General features: G+C 42.9%; 1 protein-coding gene across 3 annotated transcripts in view; it reads right to left on the bottom strand.

Moving 5' to 3' along the window:
• Window positions 1–3,450: 3,450 nt before the first annotated feature.
• Adam23 (ADAM metallopeptidase domain 23) overlaps window positions 3,451–18,265 on the bottom strand; it is a 154,645-nt gene continuing 139,830 nt past the window's right edge. The window contains exons 25-27 of one of the 3 annotated variants that reach the window (XM_036173336.1): window positions 14,347–14,437; window positions 6,802–6,895; window positions 3,451–6,428 (exon numbers count right to left, since the gene is read on the bottom strand). In XM_036173336.1, the coding sequence (XP_036029229.1) occupies window positions 6,847–6,895; window positions 14,347–14,437 (140 nt within the window). In that variant the 3' untranslated portion in view covers window positions 3,451–6,428; window positions 6,802–6,846. Of the gene's footprint in view, window positions 6,896–14,346; window positions 14,438–18,265 lie in introns of all 3 variants that reach the window. The other 2 variants (XM_036173337.1, XM_036173335.1) reach the window with 2 other exon arrangements.

Genomic DNA, 18,265 nt, shown 5'->3' with positions numbered 1-18,265 from the left:
AGTCAACAACAGAAAGAGAGGCCTTATAAAAGTGGATCCAGCCAGGTGCTGGAGGATGCTGCATAACAGACAGTTGTAATCGACCACAGCACTCTCCAGTAGTAGAGGTGACCCAGGGCTCTTCCCTTGGTACTCCGTCACCCAGACTGGAAGCAAGGCCACATTTGCATACTCATAGGACAGCTAACTATGAGAGGCCACACATGGACATGTCATTTTAATGTGTCCTGTTAGTTTAAGCTTACTTGCTTTCTAAGGACCAGCAGGCTATGTGAAGCCTGTTTCCATTTGTACTGTCTTGACCCACATAGACTGTTTTATAACATGAATGAACTTTGATACTAGAGGAATGGGCTCTGCAAAAATCTGGGCTGTAGCTCTGTAAGGAAAATCAGTGGAATAGACAATGGCAGGCCCATTGTCCATTGAGTGACAACTGGCTGGATCTGAGCAGAAGCTGCTTCCTGCAGGACAAGGTGCATGCTCTCCAGGTCAGCTCAACCCCCCTCATCCCTTTTGGTTCTCCTTCTGTTCAGTTTGATAACCAACTCCCCTGCAGAACGTAAGCTTTGTGATCCCTGCATCATAACCACTTCGCCTACATAGAGCAAACATGTAAAGCTGTTATGTGATATGGCCTCATCACTCACTGCTTCTGCATAACAGTGATCTTATCAGACTGTATCCCTTGGGGAAACAGAAGCCTTGCTGCTGAAATCTATAATCCGTGTCACTTTTTTCGCTTGCCATCCAAACACCAGAAACTGAAGAGCAGCCCTGCTCCAGCCTCATTTACCCCCTGAAGGCCAGAAGCTATTTAAGGCACCAGAGAACCCTGAAGGACTCTTGATGCACTTGTGATCACTCGAGATGCAGAGATTTTTGTTTTGTGTTGCCATGTTTGAAGGGCTGCATTAGCATGCCAATTGGGCTTTCAGTAATCACACTTCAGATATTCTTCTACGAGTGGACTCTGGTGTCCTGACAAGTCTTTATAGCCATACCAGGGCACATACATGCACACGCAATCAGCTGGCAAAGGAATGCCCCCAGATGCCTGGAGGACAGCTAGTCCATATAACAAGGGACCAAGGTACTTCCTCTCTGTGGCTACAGACTTGTTATAGGCAAGGAGCCAGACCTGATAATGCATTACTAAAAGGTTGAGGAAGAGTAATCTTCCCTCCAAGGCATAACAGGGAGGCAAACCCTAATTTTGGTTGGCTGGGAAGTATGGCTGCCCTTAGAAAATGATGTTGACTCTTCATTAATGTGAAAATTCACTAAATGATGATTTATCCATCTATGATTCTTCTCCATCCTCCTATTCCTGATTGAGCTTACCCAGAATCTCTATGGTCAGAAAAACATACTACAAGGTTCACAGTTCAAGTGAAGGAGTTCTCTTTGTCATTACTGGGCATCCCAAGCAATGAAGACAGATTCATAATGAACACCTTAATGGGGAAATATCCAAAAATATAAAGTTCTAACAGACATCTTAACCTTGACACAAACTAGACACCCAGAAATTTGGATTAGACAATCAGATATGGGCCTTAGGCATTAGGCCTAGTGGTGCAGGCACAACGTTTTGCTCAAATACCACCTTCTCTTTGAAACCATCCTAATCTCAAAGCAGGAAAAAGCCTTCCTCTTCTCTAGTACTCTGATGTCTACTGGGAATGAATTAATTCGTTTTTAAAGGATGCATGTTGCTCACAAAATTGAGATCTCATCACTTAGGGTCTGGACCAGTATTAGACTTGTGTCTGACCAGTGTTTCTCGAAGGTGAGAAGGAAGGGAAGAAAGGAAACTTAAGCTGGATGCATCAGACACTGGGGTCTACTTACCTCAAAGGTCCAACTCCTTCTAGAGGTCTTTGTGTACACTGCTTCTGTGACTTGAGTATAATTTTCATTTCATTAGTGGTGAGGTCTAAATAGCTTTCAAAATCCATCAAAACTCACTTTTGTCAGGAAGCCCCCAGCACCTGTCTCCTACCCGACCACCACTCTCTTCCTTTTCATCCTTATTTACACCCTCAAATAATTGACTTACTACTTTGGGCTCAGAGACTTCTATTTTCAGTGTTTTCTCTTGGTGACTAACTGAGCAACTATAAAGCAAGAGTTTTCCTGTGTTCCTTCGCCTACTAAACTCTCAGCATGAAGCACAAATTTTTGGGTGAATGGTCAGGTAATAAGAAATCTCCAACCCTTTCATGTTCATCTGCAAGACATCTACCTTAAATTTTAAGTTATTCAGGAATTTTATCTTGAGCAAACAGATCATCTACTTAATTGAGCTCTTATTTAGGGGGTTTTCTGAGTCCCATTTCCAGGTCACTTTCTGGTGGTGGTGGCGGTTATCAAGGAAGAATGAACAATTCATTTCAATGTCAGCCTAAAGGATAAGCATATCAGAAAATCAGACCATTCAAGTCAACTATAAATGACACCATGCTTACTTTCTTAAGTATGTTATTTGTGCTCTTTAAGTATTTCTGCATTTCCTTTATTGTGTGAGATTACACAGAAACTAAAGAAGAACAGGTAATGGACACAGAATTTTGAGATGATTATGCAGGTGCCATAGGGAATTTAAAGATGACTAAGGGAAGACGAGACTCAGACAGACTCGAAAAACAAACTGGTGAGGTCATGAGATCAGCAGCACATAGGCTCATTATGGAGCCTGTAGAGTGTCCTGTAGGAAATGAAGAAGGCTTCAAGGCTTTCATGATGAAAGGAGTGTAGTCAGCATCTACGTGTGTCTGTGCTCCATCACACAGATCAACAGGGTGTACCAGCTGGGTGTGGGGAGAGATACTGAAGATGTTCACCAGGAAGGATGTAAATTGGTGGCTAGTTTTATATGAGCTGTCAAGGTGCCTTACTTCAAATGTTTTTGATGATGTAATATACATAACCAGATGATGGTGCTGCTGCCTCCTCCTCCTCCTCTCTCCTTCCCCCTCCTGGTGTGTGTGTGTGTGTGTGTGTGTGTGTGTGTGTGTGTGTGTGTGTGTGTGTTTGTGCACATACATATGTGCGCGTACACCTTCATTGTTAATTTGGTACCAAGTCAAAGTGTGGATGTGACTGCTAGCCATCAACTCTTTAAACTCATGTGACAGACACTAAAAACACAAAATAAAATCAACAGTGGTGTGAGTCTCACTGCGTTCTTTTTGTTTTCTGATCTATATGAGACAAAGGACTCCCAATGACTCCAGAAAAAAAAAAAATGAGTCCTGATCCAGACCGTGTTTACCATTAACCAGAGATTTTATTTTGCTCCGTTGACGGCTTTGATTTTCAGTGAGCCTTTGATTGAGACCACTAGATCCCAGAGGATACCAGGCATGTGGTCACTTAACCAATGGTGCAAGAAAACATAGAAACAAGAGTTAAGGAAAACCAATCAAAGCACAAAGCTACAACATCCTACAGTAATAAAAGTTTTAATGCACACTCAGCTAAAAGAGGCATGTAAGGATGACGGAATATCTGTTCACAGGCAGCCAACAGGATCGGAATTTATCAAACAAACAATCAGGTTGTGCATTTAAAGGTTACAAACCATTAAAATTGAAGGGGAAAAATAAAATTAACAATGGAAGCATCAATGACCTTAAAATGGGATGGGATGATTAAAAAAAGAATTCAAGTATCGTTGTAAAGTTCTCCAGACATATCTTTGAAAAGTTTGTGCATTTCCCATCTTTGCATAGTAAAAAACAAAACAGCAACATCACTTGGCAAAACTCCACAGCTCTATGTGATTCATGGCTCAAACATGCACCTATGTGTTCGGCTCACTTAGCTGGGAGGAGTAGCTTTAATTCAGTGGGCTCATGCACTACCCCGGGTGAGCAGTGAAGTTAGCGCATACCTCCTCATCCAGGTGTCATTAATTATCGCAGCAAAAGTCTAGCCAGGGAAACGGGAACTTGGTCATCACTTAACACTCTTGTTGGGTAACGTTAAACAATGGTAGGCTTGTGCTTTGAATTCAAATGAATAAGAAGAAGGAGTATTCACACCACAAAATAAGCAAATGATTGGCATGTGCAAGAGAAAAATGTAGCAAAGAGTTTGAAACTACATAACCTAACACCACTGAAAACCAATTCTAACCCATTGTATACAGTATGATTGCACTACCCTTCATGTCCGTACAAACACAGCTTAAAGCTTGTGCATTTTACATATACACACGAATAATTTAACATTGGAGCATAGGTTTGTTTACCTATGAAACTGTCAGTGTAACAAAAAGTTATACTGACATTTGTCATATGTACATAATATTTGGGGACCACTGTGGTCTGATTTAAAACTTAACATCGCACATTTACAATGTTGTTTGTGAAATGCTCAAAAGTTGACAATAGAGACCTGTTTCATAACTGGTGTAGTTTTGAGTCGAAGTCACCATGGTGCCTTGGAATTAGTAGTGAAATGAGTACGGTGTTTTTGGCAGCTGCTTGGTATCTCATAGTGAAGTGGACCCCTAAGCAATGCAACAACAGGGAGAGATTACCAAGTCATCTGAGTTTCCTCCAACCTTCCTCCAAGCTGAGCCACTGCCATTCAGTAGAGGGGCACAAACTGCGCCTTACAAAACCAGGAATAAGGCCAATACACCTTCTAGATAGCCCTGTTGTTGCTATGGAAGCAAAGAGCAAGTTCAAGCTAAAGACTGCATACCTGCATAGCACCTGTTTCTCAGAAAGCCATCCGAGGATTACAACGTTAGGTTATGGTGTTGGGGTAGTATATAGCAATCTCAATGTCTGCCCTGTGAGTGTGAAACTTCAATAACTAAAGATATCTTTGGAAGGGGGGACGGTAACTCCAGTTTTAAGCCATCCATTTTCAGGAAATCCTCCCTTCTACTTGAAAAAAAAATTGTAAAGCTTACTGCATGAGTCTTGCTGGAAAGGGGTTTAGAGCTAAATGTAGAAAGGAACTCAGTGCCGGGAAGAAATGCATAGTTCAGTTGGATGTCTTCTTCCTGAAACAGGGACTGTAGCGAAGTAGGGACTCTTGGGGGTCTGAGTTCTAGAGGGCGGGTCACTGAAGCTATCATGCACAAGTCTGGACATCTAAACCAAAGCCAGGAGGGAATTTCTTCAGGATTGGTCCCCCCTAACACTTCAGTGGAAGCTATCCTGGCAATATGTTAAAAAAGAAATGAGTAAAGATGAGGGAAACTCCAAGAGTTTGGGGATGCCAAGGCTCTCTCTCCCCAGCTACTGGAGGGAAAGGAAGAGTGTGGGTTCATCTGTAGTGGAATCCCATCACAGTCCACCAGAGTCCATGGGTCAGAAAGACATTGAGGGCCAAGTGAGCTCCCGAAATCGCCATGCCAAATGACAGGCCAAAATGACCAGAAGGCTACCTGCTACTCTGCCCCACCACACTGGCATTCTGTCGAGGCAGAAAGATGAAGCATAAAGGAAATTTGACAAAAAAAAAAAAAATACATAGGAACAGAATGGAGAGCTTAACTTTTCTCCAAGCTTTCAACATGTACAAATTATTAATTTTTATTTAAGGCTTTAAGTTTCTCCTCCTTTCACATTTAAGACAGGGAAAGAAAACTGGTTAAACCACAAACTCAAATCATGAGCTTGGCACTTTTGTGATTAATCTAAGAAGGGCCTCTGTTTTCTTACATTATATACATGTGCTTATGATGACATCAAAAATTTTAGACTCATCAGTACATATATACTTACATTTACATAATTGGTGGTCTTGAGATGGGTTGTTTTGTGTCCTCTGCTTTTTTTCTTTTTGGTTTCAAGCAGACTAGCTTTGTTTTGTGCCCAAACTCCCTTCATCTGGGGGCTACATCTGTCTTGTTAAGCAAGCCCAACAATCATTGGACATGTTATAAGAGAGGACAGAGAAAAAGAAGGAAAGAAAATGAGAGAAAAGAAAGAAAAAGAGGATGTGGAGCAAGCAACAAACTTGTGTAGAGAGAATCTGGCAAAGAAAAACATTTCAATACAGACAAGTGAAAATGGCATGTCAAAATCTCTTATTTCCATATTTACATTTATAAAAGGACTATACAATAGCATTGTTCCAATTCCAGCTCCCATTTCCAAAGGATGCTTGGTCCAGGAGAGAACATGATGGGAAAAGAGAATCAACGAGAGTACAGTCCGGCTGAGTGCTGCCCTGGGGCTGGGCTGGAGTGGGCGGGGACACGGAGTCCAGGGAAAAGGAGCCAAGGGGATGGGGGGTTTGCACTATCCAAGTCCAGGCAGCATCTGCGTGTTCATCTCTCATCTTCCCCTTAGGGCTTCCATGGTAGGTTTTGCTGAAGATCGGCTTGCTAGCTTGTTGTGATATATGCCATGCAGTTTTTACCCTTTCCAAAATTGGATCTTCATGCCACTGGAGTTTGTCTTTGATAGTAAAGGGAAATAAAAATCATGCCAAATCACTTAGAAGATATTAAGTGTCAGCAGGCTAGGGGGAAACCATTTGCTACGTGTTCTTTTATTGCACTTTGCCCTTGCTCCTTTCTCCTTCAGTTAAAAAGAAAAAAAAATAAAGGATTCTGAAGTGTTTGTTTTTTTTTTTTTAATGACATGGTCTTTAACCCCTCCCCTTTATTGACAGGTGATAGGAGGGTTTACTTGAAGTTATATCCAAAAGGGACAGTTGTCTTGCACCCCATTTCCCCATTCCCACATTGGAGCTCTGCAGTCATTACCACCCAATGGTCTTGTTGACAGACTTAGGAGTTCCAGCAGCATGGCTGAAAACATGTCATACCCGGAACCCAACGGTGCAAGGTGGCATTCCTCCAGTGCAGCTGATTCAGATGGGGCCCTGCTGAGTGGGATCGAACCTCCTCTTCTTGACGTTTCTTCCAGAGGACATTAAAAAGAAGATGCAGGGAGAGGGAGAGAAAGGCCACAGTATTAATCAGATGACAATGACAGACAAACACCACAACAACAATGATGCTAGTTCCAGAGTGGAGTCACGCGCTCACACGGGGGCAGTCTCCTAAGCGACCCCGAACACAGAAGAGCTAATGTTTTGGTATGTCTTCACACTTCCCCACAAGATGACACTCTTTGGTGAAGATCAAGAGAAACTTCAAATTGTTCACTTTCTATCACGAATTGGCCTAATTTTAGAAGCAAACGCCATTGCTAGTTCATTAGAGGAGACGTTCTACAGGATAGCCTGCCTCTTCCGTGTTCCCTCCCAAGAGAATTAAGAAAAACTCGCAGGTGTTTCCTCCAAGCCTCCAGAGTTCTGTAGCAACAGACAGAGGCTCTCACCAAGGTGGCAAAAAAACAACAAAAAAAACCAACTTGCTGTGCCTGGTTCTTTCTGCCTTGTGTGTGTGAAGTCGTAGCCCACTATGGAACAAGCACTTTTCATGGCGGAACGTTGGCAGACAGAGCACACAGGGAGGCGGTACACTCAGGAGAATGGACACATGTCCGGGTTAGCCAAGCCAAAGCAGCAGTTGAGCTCTGGTGAGAGAAGCAAGTTCAAATGCTTTGCTCACAGTGTCCAGTCTCCTAAAAAAGTGTCTCCTGTGCTTGGAGAGAGAGAGAGAGAGAGAGAGAGAGAGAGAGAGAGAGAGAGAGAGAGAGAGAAACAGCAAGACACCACAAGGCAACAACATGAGTTGGCTCTAACCTCCCCGTGGTCTGGCTTCATGTGGGGCATCAAGCAGGGGGCTCATGCATTAGTCTGCATACTGGCGGGTGCAACGCTGCAACCACCAAGGCATCATGCAACACCAGAGGCTGAGGAGCCCTCCGCTCCCTCATTCCCCTGCCCACTTACTCAGGGCCAACCGGATGCCTTCACAGGCCCTAAGCACCCAAATATTACAACAGACTCCTCCTCACTCCCGTGTCCTTCAAAATAGAATCACTACCAAAGCTTAAAGTACGTAGAAAAGTGTCCTGCAAAGTTCTTATCTTCCCCAGAAGGCCCACTTGGATGCTTCTCTTTTCAAATATCAAGCCTTGCCATCTTTGACAAAAATCTCCCTTTTCTTTCTTCTTAAACTGCCACTGGAACACTTTTCATGAATGCTTAGGCAAGTGGTACTTTGGCTTAACGTCTTAATTCACTGCAGCAAAGACTCTTTGCATTAGAGTTACTGACTTTTCTTACCACCCAGTCCTCGGTGAAGTCAACGCTCTTGAGTACAGGCATTGTTGCATAGGTAAGAATGCATGGACCATCTCCATAATGTGTCTCTCACCAAATGAACTCGCTGTGGGGCTCAGGGCCTGCACCTGCCATCAAGGCTGATGCTCTCTGAGAAGATATTTAAGAGAGGTGTTTCCTACTAAAGACTTGAGGGAGAGAAACATCAACGCCTAACCTTGAAAAATTACCCTAGAGGACCAGGGACCCTACCCAAGCCAGCTGCTCATCACTGGAACTCGAGAAACATCAAACTAACTCGACTAATGTAAACACCAAGAGCAGAACAACCCAACTAGCACCAAACAGGACATGACCACAGTACCCATCTCTAAGTCCTTTCATTCAAATGCAGGGCATGTCCAAGGTCACAACAACCGGGTGGTATGTTGTTCAAGAGAGATCAGAAATTCTCCTTCAGCCTGGCACCCAGGAAACGCTAGTGTCCAAAAGTGTGTGTTCCTCTTACATGTCAGTTTGTGAAGCTTAGATTGTGCTCTTCCCATAGAACAACGTTCTAAAGGTTACTGGGTTCTTTGGTCAGACTGAGAAGTGGTCCCCTCTAGGGCCCTCTGTTTTCACCGAACGGTACTGACAGCACACTGGAGGACATCTCTCTCCCACTCCAGCGGTGGAGAAAGCAGGCTGCAGTGCCGGCGAGAGGAAAACCAGAGAGGAGCAGAAAAGGCTAACCCTGCAAGCCCTCTGTGAGGTTCCCTCATAGGTAAGGGCATCCACTGTGGGCCGCCGTATGTCGAGCACTGCCTGTCCTGAATTTTCTATATGAACTGAAGGTGCTTTTTGTTCAGTTCTAATGTGACAGTGAAAACTCTAATAGACAGGTCCTCGCTGCCTCCCTTCCCAAACCGTTTTGTCTGAATGCCCTCTGCTCACTGGATTTCGAAGGCAACTTTGTTATCCCAACCAGAAAGGTATTTCTGGACCATTGTAAAAATATCAATATAATCCCCTTTGTCTTACAATGACAGCATTTTTTTTTGTCAATTTTTTGTACTTGTGGGAGATCTAAACTTTTTCCTATAATGCATGTAGTTATATACATACACATCCACACATTAAAAATCTCTAGGCAGCTACCATGTGTCTTCTGACAAGGACGTAGAGTTACCTACTACTATCACCTTTCAGAATTATGTGTAGAGATGTTTTGCCTTGTAAGGATGTTGGTGCATTCATTCATGCCCAATGCCCTGGGATTCAGGAAGAGCACCAGATCTTCTGGAACTGGAGCTTTAGACAGTTGCAAGCTACCATGTAGGAGCCAAACCCCAGTCCTTTGCAAGAGCACCAAGTGCTCTTTACTGCCAAGCTGTCTCTAGACAGCTATTGTCACGTTCTTTATCTTAGTCTCCATGCCCATCTCCAAAGACCCCCCAACACACACACACACACACACACACACACACACACACACACACACACACACACCCCTAACCTCTAGGCCACCTTAGACTGAGCTCATCCTTAGGGGTTTGAGTCAAGGAAACACACGCATGCTCCTGGTTGGCCTGACATCATGGTGATGTATGAAGAATAAAGTGCCTAGCCCAAGGGCCCTGGACAACAAGGGAATGTGGCTCCGTAGTCTGCACTGGAATATGACATGGAATTCAGAAGGGAAACCAACAATTTAGTTACCGTGCTCACAGAGACTCTGGTTAAAATGTATTCCACTTCCTAACTTTCAGAGACTTACAATACGTCCCTTCCCCACCAAGATTCAGTTATTTTTCTGGCTATAGCCCTTCAACTGACACTTTAGAGGACCAACTCTGACGATCTTTTCTTTGAAGAAGAAATAGAACAGAATGGAGGCCAGGCTAACAAAAACTGGCTTAGAGCTCAGAGAGGGTGCTAATGCACGTGCTTTCCCAGACAGAAAGCCACCTGTGACTATTGCAGGCTGAAAAAAGGAGCATCCTGTCAGGAACTGCCTGCCCTAAGAGCTTAATACAATCTCTGCCAGGAATCGTGGAAACCCACTCTGCCTTTGGAACCTATGGAGACCAGGTAGGATGGTGAAGCACGTGGTAGGATTCCAATGCTGAAGACATTGTAATATGGTGGAAGGGCCCACACTCACTCTGGAATCAATCCCAGCAAACTCCCTGATTCTCACCTTCAGGTCCTTTCCTTGCCCCACCAAGAACTCCCTTTTCTTCCATTGCTATCACTTGTAATATTGATAAATATGGTGCGCATGAGCTCACATGTAAATTCTTGTATTCAAATTTAAGGAGTTGTTCTGGCTAGTTTTATGTCAACTTGACCCAAACTGCAGTCATCAGGGAGGAGGGGGCCTCGGGTGAGGAAAATGCCCCCATAAGATCGGGCTGTAGGCAAGCCTATAGGCAATCTTAATGCTTGATGGGGGAGAGCCCAGCCCCTTGTAGGTGGGGCCTCCCCTGGGCTGGTGGTCCTGGGTTCTATAAAGAAAGCAGGCTGAGCAAGCCATGAGGAGCAATCCAGTAAGCAGCACTCCTCCGTGGGCCTCTGTATTAGCTCCTGCCTCCAGGCTCCTGCCCTGTTTGAGTTCCTGTCCTGACTCCCTTCAATGGTGGACTGTAATACAGAAGTGTAAGACAAATAAACCCTTTCCTCCCCTTTTGGTCATGGTGTTTCATCACAGCAGCAGCAACCCTAAGACAGGGGTGTTGCATACATAGTTTTCTTCAAGGTAAATGCAGCCTTGTTAATGTTTTAATGCATATGCAAAGTCTACATTCCATTTTCCCTAAACTTTGGGGAAGATGCTCCTAAGATAATCTATCATCTATTTCATTTATTCCAATGTCCAATAAAAACCAGTAACTCTAGTAGTTTAATTGAGTATCACTATTATTCAGCATGAATTAGGTATAAGGGGTCCATGAGTCAACCATGACAGAGGTTAGTGATTCCCCCAACCACAGCTCACAACTGGAGCCAAGAAAAATATGTGCAGGTGCAGGAAGAAGGAGGGCATGTTGGTGTGCCATGGCCTATATTCATTTTCCACAAAATGCCTCAGAATTAATCACAAGATTCTCAACACGTGGAAACTTGCCCACTTTGTCATGCCTTAGTACTCTCAAGACCTCTAGAACATGGAGTATGGATTTACCTAACATTACTACATGCCCATTTTTACATTATTCTATATCTGAATCCATGGATACAGTAACAAGCATCCCAACAAAGAGTACTTATATTTTTTTTCTGTCTTTTTAGGAATTCTACAACTTTGCATGTGGAAGTCCTGTGCACATTAACCAAATGTTTCAGACTTGACTATCTGACTAAAAGGAAGCAACCTAAATTTGTGTTGATTTCAGATCACAATAATTCTGATAAATGTGCATAGCTTTATGTACATAAGGTACACATACCCATATCCTCCTAAAGTCCTATCTTTCAACACCTAGTGCAGAAGTGTGCTGTAAGGGAAGAATCGGTAGGACAAGGGCAAGTGTCAGCATAGTTGTGTTTCTTGCTTGTCTTTGTCTGCCTGTTCAGGTAAAGGATGATGGTGCCACTCTCCCACCTCTCAATTACTCAGCAAGTCACAACTAAAGGAATGTGACACTAGGAAAGTGTGCTTTCTCTCCCAATCAATCAATTGCACCTGTTCTTTTCATTGCAAAGTTTACCCCACCCTCAAAGGCTTCAGGCGACTGTGCTCTTTTTCCTCTTCTGGGAATAATGCCCCAGTTTCAGGAAGGATTCCCAACAGCGCTATCTAGAACAATCTTCTTTACAACTATTTCCAATTTCCGCTACTAAAGGAAACTGTTTTTTTATTTACCCTGAACTCAGCGACACTCTGAAAGGCTTCCAACTCAATACTTCCAAATTATCTCTCGTCATCTTCAAAACCGTCCAAGTGGTGGGAAAACTTGAGCATTATTACTGAGCACAGACAGCTTTCCATTGTGAAGTAGGAGTAACAATTCACAGCTTGATACAAACCACCAGCCCCTACGGAAACCTAAAGCAAACAGCATGGCAACTAGCAGCTTGGAGTACAACAGCGTCTCCGAATTCCAGCTCCAAAGTTGAACAAAGGAGAAGTTAAACATTTGAGAAACATTCTTGGCCTGTTATCCTCAAGGCATGAAAATATTTACAGCATGGTATTGTGCGGCATTGTGCCTTTCTACACTTTACCAGAAACTGAACATTCCAGCAGCAAAAATAAGAAGGGGCTTTATAGCTCAGCTCATCCAGAAGTATCCCTGTAGCACCATCCCCACGCAAAATCAGCGGAGCCAGGTTTGAACCTTGCTTGATTGACTCTGTGTTGACCCCTCACCTTGTGCCCTGCTCTTCTCATGACTGGACATCTCTCTTAGACAGGAATCATCTGCACAGAGCCTAACCCACTGATTGACACAGTAATAAAAGCTTCTCCCCCAGAACATGCAGTTCAAGCTGAGAGCTAGCCAGGCTGCTGTTTTGAGGTCCTGCTACAGAACAATGTGCTCTCATTGTGAACAAAGAAACGGTACATCTGGCATTGCGTGGCTTTGCAGGGCAATGACGCACCGGAGATGGTTTCTCGGGCCTTTGAAATGAATGTTTCTTAATGCTAAGGAGGTACATGCCACGGAATGAGCCAAATTTCTTTTTCTGGAGGCACATGTGATTTTTTTTTTTAAAAGAAAGCATTATAAACAGAATAATACACGATTTCTATAATATATGATGACTTTTTCATAGCAGTGGGGCACTAAGAAAAGTGTTCCTCTGCAATGAGGAAAATCCAAAGAGAAACATACCGCTTCTGAGATTCTCCTTATGTGATCCAGGATGGACAATGTCTCCTTCAAATGAGGAAATCCAAATATCAGCTACCTATTCGATTTGTGTGTTTCTACAAGCACACTGATGTCAGAATTACTATCTCACTAAATAAGTCTAACTTTATAGACACCTGTGCAGAAAACAGGCACCGTTCAATATGTATTTCCAAGTAGAAGCCTCTCAAATGGTATGGGCTTACTCATTAAACCTCAATGCGGTTACAAATTAGCAGAAAGAGATGATTTATTTAGATCATATCTTGGTATCTTTTCTTTCATAATAAGCTTCTAATAATAATATTTTAACTGGTTTAATGAAGGTCACTACATGTTCGTTCTAAGCAAAGCTTCCTCCCTTGATTAGCTGGTTGGGAGCAAAATGAGAGAGCTTTGACTGGATAGCAGGCTTCATCTCCCATTTAAATTCTTTCCAAAAGATCGGGATGAAAGTTAATTTATGAAAGTATCTGGCAGAGGAAGGCTTACCTATAAAAAAATAAAAAGCAAGTCACCATAGCCCAAAATGTATGAAAGTGATTCTCTAATGAATCTGAGGTACAAAATATCCAAACTAGAAAAATCATAAATCGGTTTTAAAAGGTTAAATACAATAGGGTTTATCTGTTATGTTCCAATATGGTCTAATTTAGCAATCTTGGCTATCAATATGCAATCCAAATTAAAAGTCATTTGAAAGCACAGCAGGCCACTCAGCTATGTAAATGGTACAGTAAATGCTACAAAGCCATTGCTTTCCAATTTAGTTGGCTAGAGAAATAATACAAATACTTTTTAAATGTCTGTAAGTAAATAAGAAAAGTTTTCAAATTACAAAGTTATATGTAAAAACAAAAAACAAAAAAAACAAAAAACAAAACATTGGTGAGGTGATGCCTGAGATTGTGGAAACCCCAATGGACTATAAACCAGTGTTTAGCAGAAACAGGTAGGAATTTATGTACATTTATTTCTTAACATATCTCCTTGGTCTCCTAAGTGTACAGGAAAGCACTCAGGAGGCCTGCTATACCACGAGCCGAGCCAGAACGTCTTCTATTGACATGCTCTCTCTTCAAATTCAAGTGAATTCCTTCCATTGCCTGCGCTTCCCTGCCTGTCTGAAGACGACATTTGAAGCACCACGTCCTTCATTTCTAACCAACTTCTGAGTAAAAGCAGTGTGTGTGTGTGTGTGTGTGTGTGTGTGTGTGTGTGTGTGTGTGTGTGGCTGTACTGTTAACACTGAAGTCTCGTAGCAGGAACTCAAAACCAGGTTATGTAAGCAGAAGAGAGAGGTGCCCGGGCCACAGAGAAAAAGACATGCGGCATTGCTTACTTAAATCCCCAGCCTGTGCCCCCAAGGACAATAGCCGCTACCAGGATGGCACCAGCGATGGAGCCTATTATGAGATTGGTGGCACTAGGACCTGTGACAAAGGATCATGGGAAGAAAGTCACGTGAGCCAACTACTTCCGTTACCACAACAGAAAGGCAGGTGAGCAGCTTCAGGAAGTGAAACCCTGCTGTGCAAGGCCCCCCGGAATGTTTTCATTACTTTCTTGTCTTAGCTTTAACCCCACGGCAGCTGCCTCCACCCGTGATTGGTTGGGTTAGTTGCCTTTGAATCTACTCTGTCTTTGCTACCTTTTCTTTGGATGTTAAGCTTTGTTCAGCTCAGCTTCCTAAAAACCTGAAGCAAACCAACCCCACTGGCCTTCCATGCATATGTGTTCTCTTCCTCCCCTCCCACTCATATCATAAATCAAACAGGTTTGTGCAAATAAGGAACCGGGCTCCATTAGCACTGGCTGCCAAACACAGGAGATAAATGACCCCATGACCGCGCTTCTCCGACCAACACAGCACTTTCTCGATGCCTTTTTGCTCTGTACTGGGAGACAGTGAGAATTTTAATCAGAAGAGATCGACCGATAAAGACCAGGCTTTGAAACTTCGTTCCCGGATATTTCTTCCTGGTTCTTCAGTGTTAAACAACACCCCCCCCCAAAAAAAATGGGCTTGCAGGTGTAGAAGACCTAAAATTTATATGAGTAGTTTATAGGAAATGGGAAGAAAAAAAGAATTCTTTACATTCCATTAGAGAATATCTTTTAAATTTCCATTTCTCACTGGGGAATCTGAAACGTGGCAGTAAGATTTAAAAATCAGAGACGACATCACGGAATGACAATATAAGGTAAAGAGACTGCCACAGATAAGTCGACAGAAATTACAGATGCTCCACTCTCCCCCTTCATTCAGTCTTTAAAGATCAAAACAAAGTTATATGTAGCTTCAACGTTTAAACTTAAGAATGAAATTTCACATCCTCCAGGATCTACTATGTATATGCGTAGCAGTGCCCCCTGATAACCAAATACCTTCAAGTGCTAGCTACATATACCTGCCTGTAAGTCCCAAACTTGCCAATTTTGCTGGTTTTCCTAAAACCTTTAAGTCTATTACAGACATTCATTGCCAGGCAGAAGAGTTTCTTCTCTCATATAAGTGGACACCATTGGTGACATCCCCACAGATGTAAGGGTGATGGTTCTGCTCAGAAATGACATAGTCCTAGAGGTGTAAGTGGGTCTAGGACGGGGGTCCTCTTTGATTCCTGGGTTTTGACATGCTCTTAAACCACGGAAGGTCTATAGACCATGAATCACAGTGGCCTTTGGAGATACATCAAGGATAAAAATAACAGTAATGAGAACGATAAATGCCTTCTAGAGACTGTAGAGTGAGCACCGACTCCACTCATTACTGAACATTTGACATATCTCATTGAATCCTCACAAAGGAACATGCGAGGCAGGAAATAGGGACTGTTCTGACTTCAAGACTTGTGTTATAAATCAAGGGTCAACAGACTGGAGCCCACAGACCAAATCTGTCCTCAGGATCTGTTTGGGCCAAGACATTTTGTTGTAGCAAAGCCATGCTTTTTTACCTGTATACCAACTATGGCTGCTTTTGACAGCAATGTTGAATGGTTGTGATGGATACCCTTGTCGCTTGGAAGACAAAACTATCTACACCTGGCCCTTCACAGAAAATGTGTGGATGACTGTGCTGATGAAACTTCTTTCTACTCCATACACTGCCTTCCCACTTCTCCACGGTGAAATCTGAAGAAAATATATCTTTTTAAAAGTATTCATAGTACCATGATATGCACCTACACTTAAGGCTGCCTGCATTTTGTGGGCTCAGAAAACAGGTTGGAATCAGATTCACTGCAGAATCCATGAGAAGTGATTCCTGGTGTGCGATTCTAAACTAAGAAGTAGAAATGTAGACGTTAAATCTGACCCTGGAAGCCTTGTTGATTGAGTGAACACTGAACCATCAGTTAAGCCATGGAGTATTAAAACTATGTTGTGTTGTACGGTTAAAAACCCATCACCAATTACCAATAAATGGAATTTGAAGGGGGAATGTCAGTAAGCCACTAGAGAAAACGTTCATGAAACAAGAACAGCAACACTTATCTTTTTGGGGAAAAAAATGTACACTTACACACTTACCTGTCACAAGCATAAAAAGCAACAAACCAGCCACACTGGACAGGGTGGATGGGGACAAACACCACTAAAAGGACTGTTTACAACAAAGATCTTCTTGGATCCTGTCCTTCCCTAAGACTTGAAGGATAACCAGAGTTTATCGCCTTGGCCATCTCTAAGGCACTGAACCTAGGCCACTAAGTAAAACAGGAAAAAACATTTGAGATGGTCTTTGGAAAACTGCCTTTCTTCTTAGGAGAACTTCACATAAACGTGTGTTTAGAATTTGGCTCTGGGATAGGAACATTTGGCCAACAGTCCCAAGGTGCCTCCTGCAGGACCACATTTTTTGTCGTCAAACGTGTTAGCACTGTTACATGCTTCATTTTCTCACAGGTGGAAAAAAAAAAAAAAAGCCCTTTTCCAGGGTTCCCGCTTCTCTCCTCATCTAACTAGCTTCACAGACATGAGTTAAAGGGCATAAAGCTAAACTGGGTGGGAGCACTCTACCTGTAATTCCAGCACTTAGGAATCTGAGGCCGAAGGATCACTGCAAGATCAAGGCTAACAGTTAAGTTCCAGATGAGCATGAGCAACAGAGTGAGATGGGACTCTGTCTCAAAAAAAAGTTTTGTTTTGTTTTTTAAAGATCTAAGGCTGGACAGGCTTTCCAATTACCCCAGAACAGCTTCGTGTGTAACCTACATACCTGCTCCACTCCTACTGCTACAGTGGTGCCCAAATCGCCTGACTCGGGTGTGGAAGGAGAGCAGATGTGTCCCCCAACTAGTGAAACTAAGGGCTGTGCTGACAGCGAACATACACGTCCTTTGGGCTACGTCAAGGATAGCAGGTGTCTCCTTGAGACACTTATAATTCATTTTTGGGCCACCATGAAGTGTTAACAGAACCCCAGTAAACAGGAAACACCGTGTGTGTGAAGAAGGGTGACTCCTGCCGTGTGTATGTAAATACTCCCTGGGTAATGGAAAGGAACAGGCTTCCTGATAAGCTAGTCTGTACCTAGCAACCTCAGCCATCTGGAAAGTGTGGATCAAGTGCAGAGAGAGCTAAACCCAAGCATCAGGAGAGTCTAATGGGTAAGCGACACATAACACACTGGTGTAGACACTGTGTGGTTTAAAGACAAACCAACCAGATGAACTGCAGCTGTTCCCTACGGTTGAGCAGGTTTGAACTTAATATATTTTCATTTCTCATGTTCCTTGATCCAATGTTTATGAAAACCTCAAAGTTGAACTGTGAACCAATGTTATAACAAAAAAAGAAAAAAGAAAGGAAAGAGGAAGGAAGGAAGGAAGGAAGGAAGGAAGGAAGGAAGGAAGGAAGGAAGGAAGGAAGAAGTGTCCTTAATGTCTTCTTTTGAAAATCTGAGTTGAAGCCTTCTATATCATTCTCAATAAACAGGAAAGCATCGGCGGCTATCATTCTCACTACCTATAAAGTGTGACAGATGTTGGTATCCCTAACTGTATCTCTAGATTAATTTGAGTGGCAAAAGTAAAATAATTATAATACTTGTATGAAAACTCTCACATAAAATCATTTTGCCAATTCATAGGAAGAAAAATTAAGATCTGTACTTTAAAATTCTCACAAGTGAGAGGGCAAAGGAAGTTTTGGGCTCTTGCCTGAATTGTGACGAAGCACCCCAACATTGTTTTATGCCCCACATTGTTCCAGACAGGAGAAGGTTCTACAGTGCACGAGAAGAACACAAGACA

The sequence above is a fragment of the Onychomys torridus genome, chromosome 23 (assembly GCF_903995425.1).
Source record: "Onychomys torridus chromosome 23, mOncTor1.1, whole genome shotgun sequence".
In the NCBI taxonomy this organism is placed as follows: domain Eukaryota; kingdom Metazoa; phylum Chordata; class Mammalia; order Rodentia; family Cricetidae; genus Onychomys; species Onychomys torridus.
The sequence above is the reverse complement of the archived record's forward strand: the minus strand, read 5'-3'. Positions and strand labels throughout refer to the sequence as shown.